The following is a 16,598-nucleotide window of genomic DNA, read 5'->3' as shown; positions in this document are numbered from 1 at the left end:
GTGTGAGTGAAGCCACTAACATCACTATCCCACCACTCCTGACTCCGCCTTCACATCCAAATACTCTGTTGAACAGACGTAGCAGAAATTGCACCACAAAAGGCGACAGCAAAAAACCTGGCTCTCCTCTTTTTTAATCTTCTACTTAAAATTATTTGACTGTAATGGTGCTGACTTCAGTTGTAGAGAAACTTTATCAGTGCCACACACACGCCGATATGAAATACCTCCATATTTACTTCCGTAAACACAGTGCGTGCTGCATGGTCACGTATTATGTCAGGACCGCTTTTGCGCATGCAGGTCGCTTCAGGGTCGCATTCAGTTCAGACTGAGAACTGATAGATATCGCATTTAATTTGTAATGTGAACAAGTACACAAAAAAAAATCGGATTTCACAAACAAAAATCTGAATTGTGCAGTAAGACCTGCTGTCTGAACGTAGCCTAAGATCCTACTTAATGTAAATGTAGCCACTCAGTACTTAAATGCAGTTTAATTACACTTTTTGTCTTTTTCCCAGTATACTGTACATGCATGGGAGTGTAATGGATTTATTATTGAACTCATGTCACCTCCGCTACGATAGGTGGCGATATGCACTGTTTCAGCGCGTTACTATTGGGCCATTTCCGGTTGACAATGACGTCACAGGTTACGACCCTTATCAACAGAGAGCTAGAAATTTAGTAACTCATAGATAATCTGACACGAAAATGGACAACGTTGCAAATTTGTACATTGCGTTCTCTTTGTCCGCTCCTGTTTTCGTGCAGATGAGATGCATGCTGCTGCACTTTCAGACCAGGACATGGCGCACAGCTGTGGCGCATGCGCACTTTACACAGAACACCTTGTCCCGGTACAGTCTGACAGATCTGCGTACATACAGGTGTAGATCGACTTTCATTCGTATTATCTGGGTGTGCTAGTGCTAGCTTTTACTGAGATAAAACTCGTGGAGAAAACAGGTCCAATGAGGAGCCAAATATTCCAAGCATTTCCTTCAGGTAGATGCACGTTCCACAGGTGATCTGCAGCTGACAGGAGTGCACAGGTAACATTCCTGCCATACTGAGGAAATGTTTGTGCAGGGTTACTGCCTGCGGGCACGTCTGCAACACTTAGGCCTTTGTTGGATTGTCAAATCAAAAATAAAACAATAGGCAGCCTGAAGAGGAAGCTTAAAATACAACCTATTTTCATGTTGCACTTGTACAAAGATATGAACTTGGCTTTGTAGAACAGTGACCTTTGTACATTTTGACACACTGACATGACTCGAATAAACCATCTGATGGTGCATTTTGAACCTTTATTCTTTAAAGGGATGACCAGAAACAGGCATGGAGATGGTAATGATAATAACAATAATAATAATACCTAATAGATGGCTGAGCCAGTAGTTAAATACATGATGTCTAAGTTGATAGTGGCTACCAGATGCCCCAGCACATAATAATGTATATACTGTATGTTTGTGCTGAAATTCTCTTTAGTGTATCTTGCATAGTTAAAGCCAATAAAGTGTTTTTAGAAGACTGTTTTAAAGGAAGACTCATTATGAATCAGAACCTCACTTCCCTGTTAAAAGCTGAAGTTCTTCAAACGGCCACTTGAAGGTGAGTCCATGAGCAGATCAGTCTACAGCAGATGTCCACCTGAACATGTCCAACTTTACAGCACAGTTAGGACATTTACAGGCTAGTATAAAAAAAAACTGTTCTGGTTGCAAAAACTAATTTTTCTGTTTGTGCCACTGTACATCTGTTGTTTTACTGTGGCTGTTTTCTGTCTAAAAGGAGCGAAGCTAACAAAGCTACAATGTAAACTATCAGCTGACGCAGCACATGAAGCATTAGGAGTTAATGTTTAAAGAAGAAAACTTCTGATGCCACAGTGCAAATGTGTGTAAGCAATGAGCTTTATACTTTATTGAGTGATAGTGTATGAATAGGCTATATATTGTTGATTTATTGGTGGTTTTGGTATTATTAATTGCCTTCTGGTACATTCATTTCCCTTGTTGTTGAGAGTTGGGATATTATTACTACATAGAACCCCTTAAAGATGTTAAAATATACTGACTGTCAAGGATTTTGTTACGCAAACTTTCTGTGAAGATTACGGTGGTTAATTACAATATCTATACTACTGTATTATATTTAATACTATGTCTATTACCTATAAATTACATGAAGTTGAAATTACTGTTATCAGGCACAACTGTATGTGCTAACATTTATCAGTGAGCTAAAAGCAGAAGTAAGTTTGCTGGCATTTAACATAAAAGAGTTTGTGAGTACTTTAGTCATTTATGGCTCCAAAAAAACAAGGTGGTAAAGGCCAAAATGCAAACAGTGAGGGTTCAAAATAACAGTCCACAAAACAAAAAAATAAGTAATTAATGAAGATAGTCAACTGAGAAGCACTTAGTTTTCACATTATCTCTCATAGATAAGAAAAGGGTATGAAACTGCTTTGAATTCTTCTGGCCTTCTCCACAAACTCTTGTCACCCTGAAAAGGTTAAAATGTCTCATTAGTGAACTTTGTGTAGAATTAGTTCACATTAATCTGTTTGGACAGAAACTGGTGACAGACGACATTAAACACGGGGACTTGACCATATAACTGAGGCGTCTCTACCTGACACTTTTCCCACTTTGCTCAAATGAGGTGAAATTAAGTCAGATTAAACCTGTATTAAACCACATGACCCTGTCCCATAATCCCCTGAAACCCCAACATTCTTTTCCACAGCCTCACTTACTCACACACGCACACACACACACACACACACACACACACACACACACACACACACTCACTCACTCACTCACAGACACACACACACACACTTTGACATCCTCCCTTTCACAGTGCTCGACTAAACCGGTCCAACACATTTTTTTCCCTCCTCGTGTCTGTAGTGGTTATACTGAGAAACATGTTTCCCATCTGAATTCTGATCTAATGTTTCTCACGCAAAGAAGGCCACAGAGTCTATAAAAGCCAGAGCCACCGGGACATCGGGTAATGGTCCAGACGGATCCAGAGGACACTCACAGCATGGGTAGGTCTCATCTGATTTGACGCCTCCATCTTTATAATCTAATATAAATCTTTCTGCTGCAGCTCTGAGTCTAGTACAAAGTCAGTTCAGACTCTTTTTATGGTCATGTTAGCTGATGAAGAAATTACCAAAAATGAAAAAATTTTTTAATGATTTAATTGTGATTGTCAGCCTGTGTCAGAGTCAGGACATTCTGAAACTGGTATCTCATTTATTTTGTGGTATTTAAATTTTTTGACTTTTCAAATGCACTGCCAAGTAAATAAACTAACAGTAAATCAGATGAAATGGATTAAAATAATCTACATCATGTTCATAACCTTTATTCTAAGACGTGTTTCCTAATTTTTCTGTTAAATATCAGTAGCAGTTGTGTCCCTTTGTGGATGCTTCACCCGATCCACAAGCATTAAATGCAGAATAACATGTTTAACAAGGCTCACAGGGTGTCACTTTATTGTTTTGTTTTTTTTTCACAGCTGATTGTTGTGACATAAAAACACATAATCACCTGGATAGGTGCAGTCATGCTAAAATCATTCTCAAATATTTAATGTGAGGAACAAACTAAAGTGTGTGTTTTTTCTGTAGACATGAATGATTTCTTTACAGGATACTTTGTGATTACGTATATTTTTTTTTACCAGTTCTTTTTATGACCTGTTTGCCACTGTAAAGGTTGGATTTTTAAACCACTCAGACACAATGTAGGTAATATTCCTAAAAAGAAATAAGTAGTTTCAGTTCTGAGTAAAGGATCTTTTATAGTTATTAGTGTCATTGTCATCCTGTGACAGAAAGTGAGGACTTTCTGAAACATGGTGTTTTAGTTTTTAAATGCATAGATACACAACCTGACAGAAATTATTTAAGGATTAAACTAATCAAATATAATCATGTGGAACATGTGGAAGTCCCTATTTTTCACATTGCTGTATCTTAAATGAATTACAGTTGCAGTTTTTTTTCTGTGAAGGCAAATAATAAAATAGAAACAATAGTGTTTCTAGATGCTTATTCATACACAAGTATCAGATGTCATTAAATGTGTAGTAAGGTGACTCACTGGGCGTCAACAACAGTTTATAGGTGTTTTCCCCATAGCTTATTGTTGTAACATAAAATAGAACAATAACAGGGATGAAAAAGTCTCAGGGTGTCGTTCTGGGTTTTCATTAACACCACTGCTGTAAAATAGATTCGATTAAATGTCCTCATGTAAAGAAGTAACAGTAACCTATAGACTAAACCTCCAAAACAGCTGTAGAACAGAGAAGCCAAATTCTATTTTACATTACGTACATTAAATGCAAATATTAACTGTCTTGCATTAAGCAAAGAAGAAAAAAACAGTCAGAGGGATAAACACTCCCATAAAAACTGAAAGACCACAGTTGCCCTCAAAATTAAAATGTCCATTTTAATTGGCATTTGACAAATGTAGTCAGGTTATGCTTATTATACACGTTAAAAATCTAGTCATTTAAGACTGACTCAATGTTGTTGAACTGATCAGTTGTGCCAGTGACATCTCTTTCAGAACTGCAAACAATTTGAGCTAGGATTCAGTTCCACTGAGCAACATTTCTATACTTTTAGAATTTAAAAAAAAGAAAAAATGTATGAGCACATAAAACATGCCTAGTTCATTTCCTTTGATAACCAACCAAGTAGACAAAAATGACCATCACTAATCACAATACTATCCACAATAATCACAACATAACTTTTTCTCCTTAGGTTTGTTCTTCTGTTGTACTCAATAAATCTATTTCAACATTAGAAATATAAATAAGACAAAGTTACATATAATTTTGTCTTATTTTCAGAAAAAATATAAACGAGAAGTTCTATTCTTGGAATCTTTTTATGTATTTTTTTTTTTTATTGCTCACTGTTGAACCAGTAGCTGTATTATTTAGTTGTAGTATTTTGTGATCTTTGCTCATCAAAGTCTCATCTTTGATTCCAAGTGAATGTTTGGGACTAATCTGAGGACATTCTGTCTCACTGCAGCTCAGGCATTATGTTTTCAGTGTAATGATGGACAGACTTTCTCATAGCATGAGCTATTGTTTGCGGCTCATCTTTTGCATTCTTGAAATTCCTTCTTGCTGTGCAGCTTTTCGCCAGCTTGTTTCATCATCAGAAGGTGCATTAGGTTATTAGGTAGCAAATATCTCTAAATCAGGTGTAATTTTTTGCTTTCTGCTAAATGCACAATGGGGTTGAGCTTTATCACTCTGTAATAATCAGATGTATTAATGAATTAATGTGTGTTTGTGCCTAACAGCTCAGAAGACAGTTCTGATAGTGTACGCCCACCAGAGCCCCTGCTCGTTCAACTCGGCGCTGAAAGACGTGGCTGTTGAGGAGCTGGAGGAGCAGGGATACAGGGTCATCGTGTCCGACCTGTACGCCATGGACTTCAGAGCCAACGCCACACGGGAGGACATCATCGGTGAGACCGGAGGAGTAAAAAAACAGATTTAGTCTGGACTTTAGAGGACACTGAGTCAGATTTATAAACTCAAAATGAGTTTCTTGTCTCTGGTCTATTTCTGCTGTTGTAAATTCATTGTACATAACAACTTTAATGTTTTCAGTAGTAATTTATAACGGATGGCTAAATAAATCAACAATAATTTCTAATAATACTCAATATATAATATACATTACACTCAAACATCCATTAAAACACCTCTCTATTAATGTAGAATCATTTAATTAAACCCTTTGTAAATGGTACCAAGATATTTGTTAACAGTCACTTAATTCTTATTATGGCATTAAATATTAATTCATGTAGTTAGAGTATATTAACGAATTTCAACAGCATCTGTAATGTTTAACTTAACATAAACTACTGAAATGATTAATAGAAACATCTGTTAACTGTTAATTAAATGTTGCTTATTACTTTATTCATCAATTTTGAAAATCTTATTTAGTCTTTAGTATAGATTTATGTTTATGTTTATGTTTATATTTACGCATTTGGCAGACGCTTTTTTCCAAAGCGACTTACAGGGGAAAACCAATTTAGTTTAGTTTTGCGAGCGCGTAGGTACAGTGAGTTTTAATTTGAGGAATTAACTCCTTCTGGTGGTGTGTTCTTACCTTCAGGTCACTTCCTATTAAACAGAAAAATTGAGCCATTTTTTAGATGCCATCCCTTGTGCGAATTTATGTTGTTATTATCAGGACGCAGATACATTTTACCATGATTCAGATTGAACAGGATTAGAAAGTAATTTATTCCAACTGCTGTCATCCTTGTAAAATAACACTACATAAACTGGAGTTTGTGTTGGTATTTGTTTAGTTTGTGTTTATTTATTACGGTTGGCTGTAAAGCACATTTCCCCCAGGGATAATAGAATCATGTTGAATATTAAACCTTGGTAAATTAGCTTTTTTGCCATTTCGCTTTCACTCACCCATCTCCCAAAAGCTTTGTTCACAAATGGCTGATGTCATGGTGACTCTGTTTACTTCATATGTACAGTCTGTTTAAAATAATAAGCTGCCACACAGACTACACAACTAGCAACTGTGGGCATAAAGGCATTAGAGCAGGGGTGTCAAACTTATCGTAGTTCAGGGGCCACATACAGCCCAATATGATCTCTAGAGGGCCGCACCAGTAAAATGACAACATAGTAACCTACTAGAGGTAAGATCGGGCCTAAAAAATCCAGCCCGACCCGACCCAGGCCCGCGGGTATTAAAGCCCGACCCAGCCCGAGCCCGACCAATTAACTTGATTTGCAGGCCCGAGCCCGAAGCAAACCCGAAATTTCATATTTTATTTGTGAGGAGGAGGGGTGATTTATGATAACAAATTAAAGCCTGTCTTTTGTAACGAAATCTAAGTTAAACAAGACTGTATAAACATTTACATCTTTTATATTTGTGTCTGCAGAGGTTACATTAACCGACAATTTTCCATCATTGACGGATTTTTTTAAGAGTTGACGGGAAAAATTTAAGGTCGTCCGTCATTTTGACGGGTTGAAAATTGGGCCATAAACCACGGCAGCAGTACGTCCTTAAGAATCTAGCGCGGCACTTTAAGAGAGAGAGAGAGAGGCAGAGAGACAAAGAAGAACAATGACGGGTGGATAATAGACAGAGACAGGAAGGGGTTCTTTGAATTGTCATTGCAAGAGTTTAGTACAGTACGTGTTGTGATGAGGCGACTTCTGGTTTTTTACAGCGCCTTCTCTGTTTTATCCAAATTATTTATTTTATAACAAGTATTCCTTAGTTTAGTATCCACACATCGTTTTAGTATACATTTTTATAAACATATTTATTAAAAAAAAGTCAGCGAGAGAGAAGCCCGGCCCGACCCGAACGTAATGATTGACATTTTAGGCCCCGGGCTCGGACTCGGGCTTGGGCTTAAGATCTTACCTCTATAACCTACAGGGGTTGGACAAAATAATGGAAACACCTTCACCTCAAGATGATAATGCCCCAATCCATACAGCTAGAATTGTTAAAGAATGGCATGAGGAACATTCTAATGAAGTTGAGCATCTCGTATGGCCGGCACAGTCCCCAGACCTCAACATTATTGAGCATTTATGGTCAGTTTTAGAGATTCAAGTAAGACGTCGATTTCCACCGCCATCATCTCTAAAAGAATCGGAGGGTATTCTAACTGAAGAATGGCTTAAAATTCCTTTGGAAACAATTCACAAGTTGTATGAATCAATACCTCGGAGAATTGAGGCTGTAATTGCCGCAAAAGGCGGACCTACACCATATTAAATTATATTTTGTTGATTTTTTAAGGTGTTTCCATTATTTTGTCCAACCCCTGTACAAGTAAAGTCTACTCCAAACTGTTATGTTTTGGAGAGCAGAAAGTAAAATCACATGAATATGTTTACATCTACAAACTATTACAAATGTGAATAACCGTGAACAACCCTGAAATTTCTTAAGAAAAATGTCATTTCAACAATATTACACCTCAGCTTCTCATTCACACATGTACGTTATAACTTACAGATCACAGTGGATCTACAAAGGAACAAAACATTTAGTAGCAGGCAGTATTGTTAAAGTTGCACTTACTTCTCTTTAGACATTTTACATTGTTTTGATTGATTGATATCTTTATTTCAATCATGTAAATGACAATTTAAAAACAGAAATGCAAATAAACGATAATCAAGAGAATGAGAACAAAACAAGACAGAACCTTAGAACTGCAACGTCTTAAGCCTCAAAATTTACTTGAGCAAAAAGGACTAAAAGAAGTATAAACTTATCTAATCCTACTCCTTCAAACCTTTCCATACTTACTGAAAACAACACTGTCCCAAATTTATCAGCAGTTTTGAAACATGTACATTTATTCACTCATCCATATTCACCGTACCCTGCTAAATTGATATCCAAATAACAGACACCTTGTGGAGTTTATTTATTGTTCATATTTGTTCATGTTATCCACATTTTTACAAAGTACACACACTAAAACAAGAAGAATATTTGGAGTGGTCATTATTTATATGTCATTATTTATAGGTTTTTCTGATAGTATTTTGCTGGTCCAACCTATTTGAAATTAAATTTGGCTGAATGTGGCCCCTGAATGAAACTGATTTGGACACCTTTAATGTTAATATCCACAGTGTAATTTTTGCACTTTACAACTTCATCCCAAGGCTGGATTGGACCTTATGGAGGCCTGGTTTTGACATTAAAGGGACACTGTAAAAACACCTGCATTCAATGCTGTTGTGTATTTATATCAGGAGCATCACTGAAGTCCTCCATTCTTACATTACATTCTTAAAAAGTTGGAAATTTGTACATTTTGCTGAAACATGCATAAACCCTGGCTCAGATATTTTACTCTCCTCCTCCTTTGTGTTTCAATGTGCAGGTGAGCTGAAGAACCCACATCTGTTCCAGTACGGAGAGGAGACGCTGCACGCCTGGATGGAGCATCGACTCAGTGACGACATCGTGGCCGAGCAGCGCAAGGTCGAGGAGGCGGAGCTTATCATCTTCCAGGTCAGAGGTCACTCAGTACGACGGTGGTTGGTCTGTGTATTAATCACTACTTACAGAGTGAATCCAACCCAACACTCAGCGGGTGTTGGGTTTGATTATTAACACTGGCCTCCATGCATGTGTGTCTGCAGTTTCCTCTGTACTGGTTCAGCGTTCCTGCAATTATGAAGGGCTGGATGGACCGAGTCCTGACACAAGGCTTCGCTTTCTCCCTGGAAAAGATGTATAATTATGGAATATTTAAGGTTTGTGCACCTCCGCATGATTTTAGAAAAACAAAAGGACATAATTACAAAGACATAACAGGCTTCAAAATGGAGACTTATCTATTAAACTTATTTTTAACTTAATTATAAAGTGCATATAAACATAACTTCTGATCAATAGCAAATAATTATTAACCAATCATGTATTAAGGTAATTATACAGTTGGTGTAAAAATCCTCATCTAACATTAGGTGTTTTGGTTTTGTATAATAATGACCACATGTGCATTTCTCAGTCTCTGCATTAAGATACAATCTGGATATACTGTATGTGCACTATGTACGGAATTAAAAACAAATGTTCCAGCTTCTATAAACTAGGGATGTAATGATATGACAATTTCAGGTCATGGGTATTGTGACCAAAATTATCACGGTTATCATTATCGCAGTGTTGTTGAAACTGTGCTCAAAATGTTCAGAAAGTACTTATACACACACTGAAATAATTTAACCAAGTTGTATTTTGAAAAAAAAAAAAAAGAAAACAACAACAAAACAAACAAATAAAATAATTGGCACAATGCACTTTCTCTTGGCAGAAACATTCAAGTATTAACCCTTAGTGGTCTGAGCCTATTTTGGCTGTTTTTCAGTACTTTTGATTTTTCCTTTACATACTATATAAACAAATGTTTATTATACCCATGTTTGGTGTCTTTTTTTCAGCACAACTTCATTTATATCAACTCCCTATTATTTTTTCACTTGTACCTACTATATCAACATGAAAAGCCAGAAAACACAAAAAAATATATAAAATCCAGTTTGAAAAATGTATATAATTTGTTGCATAAATAACAAAGATGCTTAACGAACCTTTTCAAAGACTTTAAAAGTGAATATTGGTTCCAAATATTAGGTATATAAAATTAAAATTGTAATAAATTAAAACTATACTCAAATATTTGACATAAAAGCAGATCTTTACAGAGGTGTTTTCTCCAGAAAAGTGCGGTAATCAGACACAGTTATCATGTTAATTAGAAGTTAAATGGCAATTTTACCATGGTTTATCATTATACCGGTAATCGTTACATCCCTCCTATAAACCAAAGAGGATGTATTTAGTTTGACCTCCCTTTGCACTTAACATTGCTTTAACCCTTTTGTTCAGACAATATTTATTGGATTGATTTTCTGATGTTTTAAACCAGGTTTACACTTTTCAGATGTTTCTGTTTGTGCTGTTTCTTGTCGTGGGGTCAGGGGTCACACTAAACATTTTATTTAAAAATTTTATAATCATTTAGCTCAGTTTTTTGTGTCGTTTAAGGCTATGCACATATTCCCCAAAGTTTGTTGTTGTATCTGAAAGAATTTGAATGACAATTAAGTACTGTATGTCTGATCATTTCAACCCTGCAAAAACAACGAAGTGAAAGGTGGAATTAGACTTTTAGACAGAACTGTTCGTATTAATTTTTAAGTAAGTCAATGACATGAAGACATTAAGGTAACACTTTATCACTTTCACATAATTTTAACATTAATTCACAAGTTAGCAATAAGTATTAACTAAGACTTAACTGTTGAGTAACGTGTTTTTAATTATTTTCAATGGATGGGCATGAGATGACACAGTTTATATGGAAATTAACAAGTTCAACAATGATGATGAATCCTTAAAATAATAATAATTATAATGCACTTCATTTAAATCCATAAATAGTAACACCAACAGTTACTTAATGGTTATTGTATTAATTAGCTTTATTTCAATTCAGTTTTATTTATACAGTACGAATCAAAATGCATGATTGTCTCAAGGCATTTCATAAATTCAGCAACATCAACATTCAGTAATACTTGTTAGTGTTTTACTAATGTTAGTGTGATTGTCATTCATTTTAATGTTTAACTTATTTAACATAAACACCATTAGTATGTGATGAGTACATTTGTCACTGTTTTTTAATTGCCACATTAATTCATGTTTATTAATGTACACTTAAGTTTCTTACTGACTTTTGATGGAATATATGAACACATCACAATACTTTAACTACTAAGTGTAATTTAAATAATATTGGGATGTGTCTGGCAGAAACCTAATTTACTCAAATACTGTACAATTATAAGTTTTATCTATTTTTCCAATATATGTCACATCGGACAAACTGTATTTATTCCATTATAATTATCTGTTTCTATTTAAGATTGAGAATATTTTTTATGATGATGTGCTTTTTTTTTGCATCATATTGCAAATAACTATACATTATATATTTGCATTTTCTTAAAGGATAAGAAAGCAATGTTGTCCTTCACAACTGGAGCAACTCAGACTATGTTTAGTCCTGAAGGGATCAATGGAGACATAAACGTCGCACTGTGGCCTTTGCAGGTAAGTGTGAAGAGTGTGTTAACAAGTAGGGTTAAAGTCAGGTGTAGAGGTTATCTGGAGGATTTCATTTGAGACATGATTAAGCTCATGGGGTTGCAGACCAGGGACAAGGTCATTAACATCAGTAGTCTCATTACTAGCAGGTGAGTTGCCGACCGAAAATTAATAAAGAAAGAAGCTGGATGAGTGAGTAACTTTTTCCACTCAGTGATGCAGGGGATTGAAATGCCTTTTGTGAAACCCGTTAAAAGGCAGGTGTCCTGAAGTGAGTTCAGGGAGAACAAATACCTCTGGGGTGACCTGCTATGGGCTTCCAAATCAAAGACAATGATTCCAGTAGAAGACGGATTCCGGATTTTTGTCACTTTGCAGATTCAGATGATGTTGCACCTGATAACTAGTGATGCGACAAATGAGCCAAGGCTTTGACGCATGTCTCCAGCAAAAGTGGGTGTGCCAAATGAAGCTTTGTATCGTTTGTATCATGGCTTGAATCACTGATGAGATTTGTTTTACACCTGTTTGTGAGTTGGGTGAAATCATGGGTGTTTGTGTATGTGTCAGTTATTCACTTTGTAAATGATCCTACTATGTTATAGAAAAGAATAAGCTTAATTATCATTGCAAAATACCATTATACAATGCAGCAAAATTTGTTTTTATGTTCTGTAAGCTGCTCAGAGTAACATACACATCAGTTATAAAACAGTCAAGAATAAAAATATAAAAAACAGACGAAGACAAAAGTGAGTCCAGTATCAATAAAATGTGCAGAATGTACAGGTGACAGTAATGACTATAATGTCAAGTCTTTTTAAGTAGATTAGTACAATGTGCTGCTGAGTATATGGTTCCTTTACTACTTTCACCTCAGGTCATGGTAATATGGTATTGCCTGTCATATCTTCATTTGAACAGCAGATGGCAGTATTCACTGTTTCAATGAGGCCTCCAATAGTGAACCTTTTGTTGAAGCAATGGGCTGGGGCTTCCTTTAACCATCACTACTGATGTTGGACTTCTGTTAGAGGCCTAACCCTGGGGCTCTGTGGAAAGACTGGTTAAAACCCAGCAGACATCCAGATTGTTCATTGTAGGTCTGAAAAATGGTGTTGCATGTATCTGTAGCTGAAACATACATGAAAGATAAAAGTGAAGTGGGTCTGGCCACCAGAAGGATCAGCCTTTGGCACATGTTTATATGGAAGCTAATACTAGGCCTCTTGCCTGTCTACATTTGTACATTAATTATGAGAAATTCTGATACTTATTGTCTCTGTGAAATGATCATATATTGCTTTCTGTTCCACACGCCCATACAGAACAGGGTCAAAGGGCTTTTGTTCACTCTGCATCTTATGCATGGAATCAGCTTCACAAAAACTGAAAACTAACAAGTTAATGTCTTTGAATGCTTTTAAATCCAAACAGAGTTCTTGAGGCCGACTCCATAACTTGAACTTGTTTTTCTTAATCTGCTCCTAAATTTTATTTTTACTAATTATTTATATTCAATTATCTGTTATTTGTGTATTAATTGTGTAGTCTTGTAATTGTGTGTGTATCTTGGCCAGGACTCCCTTGTTAAAGAGGTTCTTCATCTTAATGGGATTTTTTCCTGGTTAAATTTTTTTTTAAAAATAGGAGTAATGTCATTGTGGATCTAAAAATGTTGAAATCTTCTGAAAGTCTATTGATGAATTGTGCCTCTTGTGTTTTTTCAGAACGGTACGCTGCACTTCTGTGGTTTCCAGATTCTTGCTCCTCAGATATTTTGGAGTCCGGCTTTCTGTCCTGATATGGTGCGCACAGCAATGTTAGATGGATGGCGAGCCCGACTCAAAGGACTGTTGAAGGAAAAGCCTTTGACCTTTGCCCCCTGTGAGCTCTTTGACCTCAGTTTTCAGGGTGGGTTCCTGCTCCGGCCCGATGTGAAGAAGGAGCTGAATTCACAGCCATACGGTCTGACCACAGGACACCATCTAGGGAAACCACTACCTCCAGACAACCAGATCAAAACTCAGCCCGATGAAAGTAGACCCAAAGCAGAGTGAAAGGATGGGACGGGCCTGGCACCAACACCTAGAATTTAGAATCTAAGCTCATTTTTGTAATTTTCTTTGTATTTACTGAAATAAATAATAAAATAATTTCAGTAACAGACTCGCAAATGTCTTTTTTCATCAGTCATTCCTCATATCTCCCTGAACATTTTTCATAACTGATTCTCACAATTCCACAGTGTCAGTTATCACTTTCAAAAAAATACATTTTTATGTTGTCTTCATGTTTAAAATAGAAGACGATGTGTAATACTAGGTCTATTTTTTTCATACAGGAGTGATTTTAAAACCAAAAAATATCACTTTCACTTCAGAAAATATGGTTTAAGGATTACTTTACCATTCATTGTTGCCACAGAGGGTATCTATACATGGTAAAAAAATGTATGGCTTATATACCCTACGGCGGGTATAGGGTTAAAAATAAAACGTTTTGTTTAAGCAAAAACCTTTTTTTTTTTTTTACAGTACTTTGATCACCCTGGAGGGTCAAAGACCAGAGTTCAAGTGTCTCTCATAGCGTCCACCGCAAACTGTAGACTTAATGTTTAAGTGTTGACTGATGAGTAAGGAAGTAGTTAATGCTACTGTAGTAGTTGTAAACCCTCTTCCAACATTTAACAAAAATTGTGTTCTTACATGATACTGTTGATGATAATTTTCTGTCATATAAGGCCTCATGGGTTGGAATACGTCATTAAGGTTATGTTGGAAAGAAACAGCATGAAAAACTGGTCTGAAAAGTAACAATGTTTAACTAAAAAGTTGAGGATAAACCACTTACGAAAGGTTGGATATAGATATATTGCCCTACTAAACAAAAAAGATTGTTTTCACTTCAGTGGACTCATGAAATATGGAATGAGGAGGTCCAAGAATGACTGTAGGAGAAAACAGGAGGAGCCACTGAAGCAGACCAAGGAGAGACGAGTGTGATTCCTGAAGACATCTCACACCAAGGACAGAGTAAAGCTGGAGGAACAACTGAAGGAGACCAATGCTGGGAAAATGACCTGAATCTGGTTAACAACAGGTTTGATTCCATCCCCTGCCCTCAGGTAGATGATGTTGTCACCTACCTGTTACACCAGGCGCTGACTCACCTGGAGACCACTGGGAGCACTGTGGGGGTCATGTTCTTTGACTTCTCCAGCGCTTTCAACATCATTCAGCTAGCGGTGTTGTGAGGAAAGCTGGGGGGGGGGGGGGGGGTGGTAGTGGATGGACATCTACCCGCATGGACCACTGACTACCAAACCAATAGTCCACTGTACATGCGGCTGCATCACTGCGGGTCTGAGGCCATAGTCTGCAGAACGGGGGCCCTCAGGGAACAGTGCTCTCACCACTCCACTTCACACTCTACGTTGGACTTCACCTTCAACACCAGCAGCTGTCAACTCAGGAAGTTCTCCGATGTGTCTGAAGGGAACGAGGTGGAGTACAGGTCGGTCATCAGGGAGTTTACGGACTGGTGTGAAAACAGCCACCTGTGCTGAAACACCAGCACAATAAAGGAGATGGTGTTCGACTTCTGTAAAAGTTTACTACCCCTCACACTGGTGAACATCCAGGGTTCAGATGTTGAGCTGGTGGACAGTTTCAAGTACCCGGGTGTTCACCCAAACAAACCATAAACTGGACTGGTCACACAACACTGATGCCTTGTTAGTGATGTAGTTCTCAAGACCAGTCTCGGTCTCGAGACCAGTTTTTTGTGGTCTCGGTCTTGTCACAGACTCAACTCATTTGGTCTCGGTCTTGTCTTGGTCTCGGACATAGCAGTCTCGATGGGATTTGTACAACGACCGCATCATCACGGCATAATATTATTATTTACTACGCACCCTCTTCAAACGCAACCAGTCAGATGCATCTATTTGAAAAACACGTTACATTGTATACATTTTCTCAACGGACAATACCAGCCCTCAACAGTCGATGTAGTTCTCGAGACCAGTCTCAAGACCAATTTTTTATGGTGTCGGTCTTTTCACGGACTCAGCTCATTTGCTTTTGGTCTTGTCTTGGTCTTGATACCCTCCAGTCTCGGCAGTGTCTTGGTCTCGGTCTTGGCGGTCTTGACTACAACACTATGCCTTGTGCAAAAGTCATCTTCACCTTTTGAGGAGACTGAGGTCCATTGGAGTGTACACACCTCTGCTATGGACCTTTTGTGACTCTGTTATCCACTATGCTTTAGTCTAATGGGGACCAGGCAGCACCAACCGGGACAGGAAGAGACTGAACAGGCTGGTCAGGAGGGTCAGTTCTGTCCTGGACTGCCCACTGGTCTCCATGGAGGAGATGGGTGAGAAGAGAATGTTAGCCAAGCTGACATCCATCATGGACAACACCTTTCACCTGCTGCACCAGACCATGGAGGCTCTGAGAAGCTCCTTCAGAGGAAGACTGTAACACCCACAATGTCGTCCCCACCCCACAGTGTAGCGCTGTTGTGTTTTTTCTCCCATCTGCACTATTTGACACACTATGCAGTTTTACGTCTTATGTAAACATGTTTGTAATCTGTAAAGTTTTCTTCTTTATGCTGCACACAGTTTATTTGCCCTGCACTTTATCTGTCTTTACCAGTGAATTTCCCTGTTATGGGATCAATAAAGTTCGCCTTAACATATCCTATCTTACTACCTGTGGACAGCTAGTCAGTAAAAGGTGTTATTCTTGATGATGTGTTTACAACCATCAAAGAATTGTACCTTTCTTTGTTACCATGTTGTTGTCATGCCTAATTGTCTTTACTTGCTATGCAATAGTGACATGACTATCAGGTAAAAATATGTAACATT

At 37.4% G+C, this 16,598-nt stretch overlaps 1 protein-coding gene across 3 annotated transcripts; it reads left to right on the top strand.

Annotated features, from left to right (window-relative positions):
• The first annotated feature begins 912 nt into the window (after positions 1-912).
• nqo1 (NAD(P)H dehydrogenase, quinone 1) lies at positions 913-13,888 on the top strand. Of its 3 annotated transcripts, none has more exons than XM_030126542.1 (7): positions 913-1,058; positions 2,997-3,076; positions 5,370-5,537; positions 8,982-9,112; positions 9,244-9,357; positions 11,624-11,725; positions 13,450-13,888. In XM_030126542.1, exons 2-7 carry the CDS (start codon positions 3,040-3,042, stop codon positions 13,777-13,779), a joined length of 882 nt encoding a protein of 293 aa, XP_029982402.1. In that variant the 5' UTR covers positions 913-1,058; positions 2,997-3,039; the 3' UTR covers positions 13,780-13,888. The 3 variants fall into 3 exon arrangements, with proteins under 3 accessions (XP_029982402.1, XP_029982408.1, XP_029982395.1); XM_030126548.1 differs by having other exon boundaries at positions 917-1,058; positions 2,994-3,076; XM_030126535.1 differs by lacking the exon at positions 913-1,058 and having other exon boundaries at positions 2,845-3,076.
• The last annotated feature ends 2,710 nt before the right edge of the window (positions 13,889-16,598 follow it).

This window comes from Sphaeramia orbicularis, chromosome 3 (genome assembly GCF_902148855.1).
Source record: "Sphaeramia orbicularis chromosome 3, fSphaOr1.1, whole genome shotgun sequence".
Taxonomy (NCBI): domain Eukaryota; kingdom Metazoa; phylum Chordata; class Actinopteri; order Kurtiformes; family Apogonidae; genus Sphaeramia; species Sphaeramia orbicularis.
This window is presented reverse-complemented; position numbering and strand designations above follow the sequence as displayed.

Excerpts from the sequence above, each read along its gene's own strand:
- nqo1 (XM_030126542.1), top strand. The coding sequence starts at position 3,040 with ATGGTCCAGACGGATCCAGAGGACACTCACAGCATGG. Across the intron at positions 9,358-11,623 it reads ATAATTATGGAATATTTAAG|GATAAGAAAGCAATGTTGTC; the intron begins GTTTGTGCACCT and ends ATTTTCTTAAAG. Across the intron at positions 11,726-13,449 it reads TCGCACTGTGGCCTTTGCAG|AACGGTACGCTGCACTTCTG; the intron begins GTAAGTGTGAAG and ends GTGTTTTTTCAG.